The sequence below is a fragment of the Nansenia antarctica genome (genome assembly GCF_963989245.1).
Source record: "Nansenia antarctica genome assembly, chromosome: 6".
In the NCBI taxonomy this organism is placed as follows: domain Eukaryota; kingdom Metazoa; phylum Chordata; class Actinopteri; order Argentiniformes; family Microstomatidae; genus Nansenia; species Nansenia antarctica.
Window position 1 is genome coordinate 63,072,742 of NC_137676.1, and position 13,409 is coordinate 63,086,150.

The window sequence follows — 13,409 nt, forward strand, 5'->3', positions numbered from 1 at the left end:
GATTTTTTTTCTATGACTTCTAGACAGTGTTGCTTCTGAATATCATAGTCCAATCAGCTAGTGTTCTGTGGCGTATATCATAGTCCAATCAGCTAGTGTTCTGTGGAGTATGTTCCAATCAGCTTCAAGTCCCGCCCCTTTCGGTGCATGTCCCAAAACCCCATAGACAATTGACCGAATGGCCTGAAGTTACCAAAATAGATTTTACATGCAAGTCTACGAGAACAGCCTAGTGCAACTTCGAGTAGACTGAAAGTTGCCCCGAAAGGGGCGGGACTTGAAGCTGATTGGAACATACTCCACAGAACACTAGCTGATTGGACTATGATATACTCCACAGAACACTAGCTGATTGGACTATGATATTCAGAAGCAACACTGTCTAGAAGTCATAGAAAAAAAATCTCTCTCTTCTCCCTTTGGTGGGGCATTGCCCAATTGCACCTAATGAACCAGCCTCCCCTGCAGGGCATATATATATGTCTCTGTAGCCTAATAAGCATATTCAACTCCATGTTCATGAATTGAAAATGACTGAATAAGTCAATGGATGCATTTCCCCAGGGATACTATTGAGGTGATATGCAGCGATGAGAATAACAACACAACAAATATAATATTGGTTGAGAGATTCTGGGTATTGAAGAGCTGTATAATCATTAAAACACATTATATATTATTAGATTCATGCTTATTATCATAGTTAGGGTTAGCAAATGTTAATATTCAGGCAGTTTATGCACAATTACCCACAATACTTTGCTGGTGATGCTTCAGATCAACTTTCATATGTGATACAAGTTACTTGATTTCTTTCTTCACTTGTTTTCAGTTGTTCCATTATGTACCGGTAGTCACTACATTGTAGTGGAATGTTACGGTGCTGCTGATCAGCTGGTTAAATTAATCAACATAGGATACATTTCTCACAAATAAAGAATAGAAAATAAAAGATATAAATAAACAAATCAACACCTTGATTTAAAGACGTTTTGCAGTTGAAGTTCTCAGATGTATTCCTAATACAAGAAAGAACAGTAAAAACAGCCAAATGGCTAAACAGCTGGCCAAAGTAAAACTTCTGCTCAAACTTTACATATCGTCACCTTCTTAAGATAATGGCTTAAAAGTCACTTTTGAGGAAAATGATGGTTTTGCCTGAATATCATATATTCTAGATTTGGTTCAGTTTATTCTGTTTTTCTCAAAACTTGAAAATAAGCCATTATTTTAAGAAGGTGACGATATGGCTCTTCTGTCGTTGTAATAAGTAAGTGAATCAAAGTAAGTGAATCAAAGTAAGTGAATCAACTGTAAGTAAAACCATAGATAAGAACAAGTGCCACTGGCAGTCACAGTGCAAGAGAACGGAAGAAACATTCTTTAATTGATAACAGTACTTTTAGGTGTTAGGGGACAGAGAGGCCTGAGGATGAAGAGCCCAGGTGTACCCTTAGAGATGGGTCTTTAGTCTACAGCAGAATATAGCTAGTGACTCCAAGGTACGAAGGTACTGTCAGAACTGCAGAGTCACTCCCCATCTTCCGTTGGAGTCTGAAGACCCATCTCTTCAGGTTCCATGCTCCTCCTGAGACATCTACTACTTTCCCAGCACTGTGTCTCCTAAGATTTCAACTTCCCCCTTGTACTGTTTCTCCAGTGTCTATAAAGTCTTCTAGCACGATGACTGCCAATGGCCCCTGGCCTGAGCTAGATTACTCTTCCTGCTATAACTGGTGAATTGATGATTTACTTGCTTAGTCAAATGTATCGATTGTAAGTCGCTTTGGAATAAGGCGTCTGCTAAATGCCTAAAATGTAAATGTGTACATTTATATTACTGTCTGGAGAAACTAGGTTTGGGGTTCTATGCTGATAGGTTCTATGCTGTTCTCTCCTTTTAAGGCTACTGCTGAACATCATTAGGAAATGACATTTTGAGTGGGACAAAATCCAAACCTCCCACAAAACACACAGGGCAGATGTCTGAAATGAGAGACAAGGTGAGTATACATACACACATACATCAACTTAATTCAATGAATTAAATAACTTATATTAATAACTAAATTAATAACATGAAGCAAAGACAAACCAACTAAGGAACATAAATGTTTTACATTTTCATCATTGAAATCACTGAGTGTGTGTGTGTGTGCGTGTGTGTGTGTGTGTGTGTGTGTGTGTGTGTCACACACACACACACACAATTTGTTCAAACAAAAGATATCATACACAGATAGGTGCCATTAACTAGAGGCCTGGCAGGGGTGGAAGTGATGCCTTCGTGAAGTCTCGAATCACCTCCATGATGTCCACTGAGACTGCGCCACAGGTCTGAGTACGGATGCTGTTGGACATGGCCGGTCAGTATTGCCCTTATACTGTATACTCCCCAACTGGATAGTTCAAACTGACGCGGCAAAGGTCATCCCATCAGCAGCCAGGACCGGGGGTGCTGTCTCTCTGTTCCCAGTCTTTAGTTGTCTTATCTGTGAACTTATATATTAATATATATATATATCTCTCTCTCAACATAAACTGATGAACATTTGTTTTCTTCTTTATTGTCCTGCTTCTCTTTTCTCTTTTTTTCTTCTGTACAGTGTCCTTGAGTTTGAGAAAGGCGCTTTTAAATAAAAATGATCTATTATTATTGGATTATTATTGACTCATGCGGTATGTACGTAGTACTTGTCTGCGTCATATGCGTAGACTGTGTGCTTTGGTTGATTTGTTAGTCGGACATGTGACTGGCTTTTATTGACATGCCTATTCTTTAATGTGTGAAGTCATTGTAGACTCTGCCACCACCCACCCTCTCTCTCTCTCTCCCCCCTCTCTCTCTCTCTCTCTCTCTCTCTCTCTCTCTCTCTCTCTCTCTCTCTCTCTCTCTCTCTCTCTCCCTCTCTCTCTCTCTCTCCCTCCCTATCTCTCTCTCTCTCCCTCCCTATCTCTCTCTCCCCTCTCTCTCTCTCTCTCTCTCTCTCTCCCCTCTCTCTCTCTCTCTCTCCCTCCCTATCTCTCTCTCTCTCTCCCTCCCTATCTCTCTCTCTCTCCCTCCCTATCTCTGTGTCTGAGCTGCCCCAGCCAAGCCGGATATTCTACCACACCCATAGTCTCACAGTCCATTCTGTTTAAACCATCAGGATTCACAACACCTAGAGTCCATTGCACACATAACAAATGAATGTAATGCATACAAACACCTGTACATAGCTCGTCATGACCGTATTGTGGACATTGTGTCTGATACAGTACAAAACATCTTACCATCTAGCGCAGCTATGTACAAGCATGCCAGAGTGTTACCAGAGTGGTGTGGTTTTGCCAATGATGTTTTTTCCAACATCCCAAATACACCTGATGTTGTCTTTGTTGACACCAGCCACAAGGAGGTGCTGATTGTAGAAGTAGGCTGCCCCTTTGACCTGTACATGGACCAGACTTTCCAGGACAAGTATATCAAATACCAACCACTGCTTGGTACGATAACCAGCTTTGGGTACAAGTGCAAATTCAGCATACTTGTATTTGGAAGTCTGGGCCATGTATATAAATGCACCATGAGGGGTCTGAGAATTGCTGCAATGTCTAAAAGAAAGGCCAAACAGGTTGCCAAATTTTGCTCTGTCTCAGCCATTATTGGCAGCTTGGCCGTGTGGAGAAGGAGGTGTTATGTGTACCCTTAAGTGTTCAGTGCTGCTTAGCCCCGAAATATTTGATTCCCTGTTTGTATAATATAATTTGTGGAACCAAATAAAGTATTCAAATGTGTGTGTGTGAGTGAGTGAGTGAGTGAGTGAGTGAGTGCGTGCGTGCGTGCGTGCGTGCGTGCGTGCGTGCGTGTGTGTGTGTGTGTGCGTGCGTGTGTGTGTGACCTCAACTCAAGTTGTCCAAATCAAGTTTCCAAGTTGAGGAAAGCTCCGCCCCTTACCAGCTTTCGTTAATGCTTTAGTGGACCTGTGTTTTATTTGATCGTGGACCTCAACTGAATGATTGGAATGGACAACGCACGTTGAAGATGGGTTAAATACTCCGGGGGCAACCAGCCACACTGCGGATGACTGGGTTTCTGACAGCGCTCCTTGCCTTGGAAATCTTGGTAATAAAGTTATACATTATTTCAAGGCAGCACATAATAAAGGTAGGACTATATGCAACTAGCAGCCTCGTTGTTGTTGACTTGAACATTACACTGGGTTAAAATGCAATGTGCACATTATGGGAATTATTTTTGCTGTAGGCTTGGAAGTTTGTGCAAATGTAGACTAGAGACACCGAAACCACTGCGCAGCGCTGTGACACTATGATAATGCAGATCCAACAGGCTGGTGCTGCGCTGAAGAGAGACACAGTTTAATGAGCTATAATATGTTGACATATCTCCAGACGAGTACAGCCGGAACAAATAGAGGTGCCTAGAAGTGTTATCCAGTAGGCTACAGTGTAAATGACAGCTGCGTTCGTAAATTCGCTCTGAGAGCGCCGGAGCGCACACTGGGTCAACGTCATAAAGGGACCAGGTCATTTAATTGGACAAGAGGCATTCCAAGAGTGCTGATCAGATTTCCAGAGCGAATTTACGAAGGGAGTAAACGCCGGCGTAAATAGTCAAACACATTTTTTTGCTAAGGCATAGCTATTAGACTCAAACGCGTACGATAGGCTTACGTGTTTTTTAGTCTTCATGAAGCTAGCTGTCATAAAGCTGTTTAATATATTCCCATACAGTTCCCATACAGGCTACTTTCACTTTCACATAGAACTCGTGTCAGTACTGTCCCAAATGTTTCTTTTCCTGTTATTGTCTATCTAGAATGGCGTGCAATGCAGCAGTCTCTTCTGGGGCCATACCTCCCAGTCTCAATTGCTGGCATTGTGTCTTTATTCTGAGGTATAGCACCATATATTCATTCATTCATTCATTCATTCATCAACAAATATGAAGCAGCATTTATCGCAGCCTGCTATGACGTTTTGTTGATGCAGAGGTGGACAATGGGATTGTCAAAGGCATTTCATCATTCAACATCACCATTAGTTGACATTTCAACCATCGTGGTTATGATGATTATTATGATTTTTCAATCAATAGGCCTATTGTGTATTCAACCTTGCTTTTTCCACTTGAAGCTGCCTGAGGGCAAACCTGTCTACTGCCGATGCTACTGTGGAACAACATGTTAAGGAGATCCAGGCTTGGCTGGACTATAACAACCCAATTCTACAGGTCAGTTGAACGATGATTTAATTATGGTTTAAAGGTCCAGTGTTCAGTGTCTCGTTGAGCTTTAAAATAGAGCTAAATGGCCATGATAAACTGGTAATTCATGGAATATTGGTCCATGACCAATTAAAGAATGTTGGTCCAAACAAAGCACATCCTGTTATCACGATGATACTCTGCGGTCACCGAGATTGTGGACCAGAGCCAGGAGGGAGCCACAGCATACACACACACACACACACACACACACACACACACACACACACACACACACACACACACACACACACACACACACACACACACACACACACACACACACACAAACACGGACTTCCGTCAAGGACTCATACATGGACATGCACCCCCCCCCCCCTTCCCCACAGTGGCAGCACAGTGCACAGTATATGTTCTATTGTAAAGTGCTTTGAGTTGCATTTCATGTACGAAAGGCACTTTATAAATAAAGCTTTACTTACTTACTTACTTAATTCCTGAAATGTGATGAGGAGATTGAGCACTGGGCGTGATTTAGGACTACCTTTAGTATTGTTCATCAGTTTGTCCAGGGTGGAGTGACTTTCATTTAAACTGTGCAAATCCAACCTTTACATTTACATTTGAACCATTTAGAAGATGCTTTTATCCAAAGCGACTTACAATTAGACATTACAGGGACAGTCTCCTTAAGGGAACACAAGTGGTGTGTTCTGATCACTTCTTCTGATCACCAGTCCAACTCATTAGGCCACCACAACATGTCAATCAAATAAACCCATCTATGTTTGGTTGTTCAATTCACACAGTTCAAATGAAAGTCAGAACGTTCATGTGAGCCCTGAGGCCTGAATACACAGACAATTGTTTCTTTGATTTAAGGACTTACATAGAGAGCAGAGCGTTTCATTTGCTTAAGGCTTTTCATGAATTTTATGATTTTACTGGTATTTATTTGATTGTTATTGAATTTCTGTGAATTTCACCCCCCATAAGCATTAGCGTCACTCTCCTATCTATGTACAGTAGCTCTCACACAGTAATTACTTTGTTATCACACACATTCATATGGAACCCCTTCTGTTCTCTTGACCAGTGCCTATTGAATACAATCATTTTGTTTGAAATGATCATACAGGTACATTACTCAGGACTTGTAACAGTATTTGTGTAATTAATCTGTGGGCATTTGATACAGTAATAATTCTGTCAACAGCTATGCATTTCTCTCTTGTCAGAAATCAACTGCATCTTTATACGCTCCAGTCGCTGCTGTCATCCATGTAAGTTGTATTCATAAATGTGAAGGACTGCAGGAGGTGGTTAATAATGAAGGAAGAGGATAGATGATGTTTATTGGTCATACAGGCCTTGGAGAAACTAGTATTCAATCATTTCTCAAAGAGCATTACTTAGATTTAAGTAGAATGTGTCTTGTAATAATGGTTAATACTTGGTTCTCCTCATCAAATTCAGCATATTATAACATATCCAGGTGACAACCTCAATAATGACATGTTTTGTGGCCCCTCCTCCTCCACATTCTGTGTTTTAATTACAGTAAAACAGATTGACCATGAACATAACAGTAAAACACAGTTTATACCTAGCATTGTGTTATAGCAGCCACGCAGGAACAGTGCATATGTGACACAGTCTGATCATTTGGTCCACATGTCCGCAACCACTCAAAATGTTCAGACTTTTCTTTTGAAACACGGAATGCTGTGGCCCCTGAACTTACGACCAAAACACACATCCAGTGTCAACCTCACGTGAAGCTCAGCGGTGCGTGAGTTTCATCTCGGCGTCCATGTTAACAGGTTAGAGCAGCCATACAGCCTGCGTGAGAGTCGTCTTGGCTGCCACGGTCCACTCGTTAGAGAGTTGGAGGCTTGCCTATTTTCTCTGTGTGCCGCCCCCTGAAAATGATCATACCAACAACATACACTACAGTTTCAATGTCTACATCTGTAAATATGTCTCTCTCTCACACACACACACACACACACACACACACACACACACACACACACACACACACACACACACACACACACACACACACACACACACACACACACACACTTCTGGTTGGATTCGGAGTAAAACGCTCTCCTTCTGTCAAAACTTGCTCTAAAAAACAACGAAATTCAACAAAACATTTTCAACAAAAAATAAAACAATAAATAACCTATAAATAAACCTAAAAATAAAATAAATTACCTTTAAAATAAAAGTCTGAACATTTTGATTGGTTGGCGACTTTCACCAGCTGCTGTCACAAATGTATTTGTTGTAAGTCGCTTTGGATAAATATGTCTGCTAAATGCCAAAAATGTAAATGTAGTCTCAATACAGTTTCAGTTTTATAATAACATGAATATTTCTTCCAATCATGACACATCCTTCCATGTGACGATGTGCCAAATGTGTCATACCCTTACAGTATGTCACCATTAATCCTTATTAAATGATCATAAATAAAGCATCTATGTAGGCCTTATCAATGGTTTATGAAGGCCTAACTAAGCGTACTTCATACCGTATCTCTCTCTTCCAGGAGCATTGTACCACCTCTTTCATGCACTGCTACCTGCAAGAGCTGGATGTGATTCTTCTAGAGTTGGAGTGGGATGACAACAGAAGGAACTTCATCGCCATCCAAAAAGACCTACACGAACGCCACTATGTAAGTCCTGATCAGATCAAAGCTATGCTCTGACACTTACGCCTATGTACTGTAACAAAGATACAAGTATTGTACAAAGTATTCAGACCCCTTCACTTTTTCCAAATGTTGTTGTGTTATAGACTCAATTTAAAATGGATTAAATAAAACATATTTTTATTTATTTGCCATAAATCCACACACAATATGCCAGAATGACGAAGTGAACACGTTTTTTGACATTTCTGTAAATGTATTAAAATTTAAATACAAGAAAGACCCCATGTACAGTACGTAAGTATTCAGACCCTTTGCTATGACACTCAAAAATATGCAAAAATGTAATCAACAAATGACTCAATATGTTGAATTAATTAATGCAAGAACAATACACACAGTCTGATCATTTGGTCCACATGTCGGCAACCAATCAAAATGTTCAGACTTTTCTTTTGAAACACGGAACTACGGAAATACGAATCACAACACAAACTCGCTAGTCAAACCAAAATGCTGCAACGAAATGGATTGGGTGGGTAATCCCCACTGCTACCTAGTTAACTATAACACTACTTTACATTCTTAGCAGGCTCACAAAACAAGCTGTGTTAGTTGACTAGCGATGTGTCATTGATTTTCAACAACCCGGAAATGTATTCAAAATTTTCATAAGAAAAGTCTGATTATTGCATCGGATCCCGACATGAGGACTAAATGATCAGATAACACATATCTTTGTTTTTATAGAGTCTCTGATTTGCATAGGAATTAATTACTGGTTTTTAAATGCTACTCTGCATTTCCATTGAAATCCAGATATAAATTGACATTTCTTCTCTCGCTGCATTTTCAGAACAGTTCTAGCTGTTCATCATGTGAAGCACAGACTGTTGTCAACGCTAACATATTCATCGAAAGGCTGAAGAACCTTCTCGAAAGAATAATGACCTGCCTTGACCAACCTGACTGTAAATATATGGTAGATATGACATGATTGTCTTTTTTTTTTTTAAAGATCATAGAGCCAGAGTTTTATATTGCTATATTTCTCATTATTATTTATTTTTGTTATTATTATGCTATTAAAGTGATAGTTCACCCAAATAACAACATCACACAGCCAAGATTTTAGAGTCTCAAGTAAACTCTCAATTGCAACAAATCTTAGCTGACAACAGTATTTAAAGTGAAAATCAGTCTGGCTTTAGACCAGGTCTGCTCTACTCTAACAGCAGCCATGTTAGTAACAAACAATATTATTAATGCGGTTATATAAAGTGGTTCACTTTATAAAAAACTTGCAGATAGAACCCAGTGTGTATATACAGAGTCCCCCAAGGCTCAATGTTAAGAAAACCAAATTTATGATCCTTTCCAGAGCTCGCTCCCAGATCTTAGATTCTGTTAATTAACATTCACACCTTAGGAGGGGACTCAATTGAAAGACTGTCATCCTATAAGTACTTGGGTATTTGGGTGGATAACAGGCTCTCTTTTAGAGTGCATATTATGAACCTAGTAAATAAACGAAAGGTTAGGGTGGGTTTTTATTATCAAAATAAAGCCTGCCTCAATTTAGCAGCTAGGAAAACACTTGCTCAGGCTACGTTCTTAAATGTTATAGACTATTAAAACAAAAAAAATGACTTAGGCAACTGGTTGATGAAAACACTGGTTGGTGACACCTTTAAGAGAATAGGGGGTGTGCAGTGTTTTGACGTAGCTTGCGTAAGTTGTGGAGGGTACAGTGGATATCTGTACCAGAGAAGTTCAGCTGTCTCAGGAACATTGCACTGGCTTTGCTGACAGTCTTCGGATCAACCTATCTGCGTGAGCATTACTTATCAGGTCAAGCTTAAAGGTAAACAGTTCTCTGTATACATGTCTATAACCCAATATAATTATATTTTGTTATCCTATCTGTTTACTAGTTTGACATTTTTGTCATTATTATATTTGACAAAACATCTATTAAATGAGCCTTGAGTGTTTTGGTATTTTTTTATGCTCTATGCAAGGGGTACGCCATAGACGACCCTGCCTGCTAGTGACCCTGGAGCAATTAGGGGTTCAGTGCCTTGCTCAAGGACACCTCGAAACATGACCAGTTTGAACCGCCGAGCTGCTAACCTTGTGATCATTAGATGCTGGCTCTACCTCCTAAGCCACAGCCGCCCCGTTTTGCAAGCTATCAATATTTAAATATTTGGAAGTATGTCACAGTACAGTATGCTATCATGCCTTGCACATTCCAGCTCGTTGCTATTCCTGAAAAATATCTCTGACCTTTTATAAGCATTTTATGAGTGATGCTAAAACAGGGTTGATGAATGTATCATTATTCATGATAGAGGACAAATGTGACGGCAGCTGGTGAAACCGGGAACAAGTGGCCAACCATCAAATTATTCAGACTTTTATTTTTTCAGAAAAACTTAAATAAATTTCACCTTTGTTGAAAATCAATGACACACTCGCTACTCAAGCCAAAACATTGCAATGCAATGGATTCAGTGAATAATCCCCACTACTACCTAGTTAACTATAGCACTACTTTACATTGTTAGCAGGCTCACAAAACAAGCTGTGCTAGTTAACTAGCGAGTGTGTCATTGATTTTCAACAACACATTTATTAACATTTTTCAGAATAAAAGTCAGAATATTTGATCAGCTGCCGACTTGTTCCCGGTTTCACCAGCAGCTGTCACAAACAACTCCTTGATTTAAGGCTCCCCTGAGCGACACAATCAATCACACACACTCCAGTCACAAGAGCACACTAAAAGGTGCACACTAACTAACTATTACCAAACTGTTTATACTGTATATATGTATGTATGATAAATATGTATGTATGATGAATATCTACAATAACTCTTGTCAGATATGGCGAAAATGTGCATACTGTATACAAATAAAAACATTGGTATTCCCAGAAACCTGTCGACGGTTTCCCTTCATAGAAATAGGCCCCCCTCTAGTATCAAGTTCACCAAGTTCAAGAAGTTCACCAAGCTAAAGTGAAACTAATGCTCTGGGGTTGGCTTACAACCAAAATAATCACACCCAAGTGGTGAAGTAAGCGGTGCAAATTTCAATCTCATGCGATGGACAGATGGACGGACAGACACACACACACACACACACACACACACACACACACACACACACACACACACACACACTCACACACTCACACACTCACACAGGTGTCACTAAAAAAAACATAACTTTTCTACTCGTCTTGTCTGTGATTTTCCTGCTGGAAACACTACGATTGAATAACAGATACATAACATACCACGATTGCATGTTTACACCCCATTACACCTCATTCATCACAATTGTAGTGTTTTATTGATCCTACGATGCACATGAAATAGGACAATGATGACATTTACAACACGGAGGACAGTAAAACCTTTGTGCCACTGAACATGGAAACACTGTTCCAAGAGAAAGTGCCCCGTCAGGCCTGTCTTAAATAGGGGGAGTTGACCAGGTGCGCAGAGTCTGGAAATGGTCGCTGCTCCCTGACTCTAGGTCCTCCTCTGGTGGTACTGGGGGAGCCCCCTCCTCCCCCGGTTTCGGGAGACTCGTCACAGAGGACACACTGACTCCCTTGGGAAGGCCACTGGAAGACACCGACACACTGTTGAACTTCCGATCCCACTGGTCATCGCCGACGGACAGATCCACTTCAGCACAGTGTTTGTATCCGGTGGCGACACTCGGACACGAAGCAAAGGGACTTTCCCACTGACAAACGGACGAGGAGGAGGACGAACTGGCCTCCGAAAGTCTGCGTGCCTCTTTCCTCTCCGTCCTCACCTGCTCCACCTCACTGGTGATCCTGCCGACGACAAAGTCCTTGGTCCTCAGTCTGCGTAGGGACTCCACCAGGCAGTCCAGGCCTACGGGGTTCTCGGCTATGTAATCCAACATCCTGCCGGTCTTCCTGCTGCTCCCGACCCGGCAGGAGATGTCCTCGGTGTCGTCGCGGGTCAGGACCCTCCTGGAGCGCAGGTAGTCCAGGTGACGGTCGGCCACCAGCTTCTCACACAGGTACGGCCTGAGGCGTTCCAGCACCTCCTTCTTGATCTCCTCCATATCCTCCTCAGTGGCTGACCAAGAGAACATTCTCTGCTACACTTGCTGTATAGGCTGGATCGCGGAGAGAAGTACAAAGATGTACCGTAGCAATAGAGGATGACTATTTTGTAATATTGTTAGTGGATGAACGAGCTTGCGTGAAATCGTCCTGTCCCTAAAATGGTGACCAGCTGAAACTGAGAGTGGCACCCAACATTGTGAAACAGTGAAAATGGGAAGTATTTCAGTTGGTTACTTCCCTTACCAGAAAACAATGAGCTGAAAATAAATAATAAAATAGTGTGTGTGTGTGTGTCCTAATAAGATAAATATTGTTTTGTGGTAAGATAGCAATTACACTATTATCCATCCTAAACATTTCAGTCATATTTATTTAAATAAACAAGACACACTGTATATATGCAACTTATTGCAAAAAAACAAACATCATAAAAAACGTTTAAAATACAAAAATAAATATTACGGTTATGATTTAGATTACATGGTCCTGATGGCAGAAGGGAAATCTAGGGAAAAAACAAGATTTATACAGCAGATGGATTTGGTAATCCAACAAACAATGGTGGAAAATGTTCACTTGTAAAGAGAAAGATGCTGGTAGCACACAAAAACAGGCTTTTCTTTTATCAAATAAACATTTACTGATATATCAAACAGAGTCCTCTTTGTTAATTATAATCACATACAAGTATATCAATCACAATGTCCTTCTCAAAGGTTCTTCAGCAAGGTTATGCTGGCCAATTCATCCCTCTTTCTCTCTCCTTGTGTTCAAGAACCTGATATACAAGATGTACAGGTGTACTGTCGCTCACAGACACGCACGCACGCACGCACGCACGCACACACGCACACACAAACACATTTCAACCCTCCCATACAGCAATGGGAGGAAATCGTGGGAAAATATAAATTGTAAATGTTTTGTTGCAACATGTACAGTATTGGCAGATAATACAACATGGCTAAAAGCCAAAAAGCCTGTCAAACAAATACGAACAAATTGATGACTGCTTAATGAAGACATAATCTAGTCCTTGATGACAGTTTATAAAAACAAAACACATAATAAAAAAAAAACAACAACAGTGTGTCCAACCGATATTGCATAACATGGACAATATCAGAGTCATTTAAAACATTAAATATTTAACATCTTGACCAGAGCCATGTCTGTCTACAAGTATTGCATTTACTGTTTGAATAAAACAACGTATTTTGGTTTGTCCAGATGGCATAATTATTGTGTTGATGTTGTCGTGATTGTTGTCCTTTTTGTATTCTGTCTGTTTGAACCCGGGCTGCGAAACTAATTTCCCCTAGGGGACAATAAAGAAACCTTGAACTTTGAATAATCCGTCCATACGTACGCTGTTTCTCATGAGTCCACCTTCCC

The 13,409-nt window shown here is 40.6% G+C and overlaps 1 protein-coding gene across 1 annotated transcript; it reads right to left on the reverse strand.

Annotated features, from left to right (window-relative positions):
• Nucleotides 1-11,380: 11,380 nt before the first annotated feature.
• On the reverse strand, nucleotides 11,381-12,040 carry LOC308160809 (B-cell lymphoma/leukemia 10-like; the record flags this gene model as incomplete). The annotated part of the gene is made up of 1 exon (XM_080534746.1): nucleotides 11,381-12,040. One exon carries the CDS (start codon nucleotides 12,038-12,040, stop codon nucleotides 11,381-11,383), a length of 660 nt encoding a protein of 219 aa, XP_080390872.1.
• Between the last annotated feature and the right edge of the window lie 1,369 nt (nucleotides 12,041-13,409).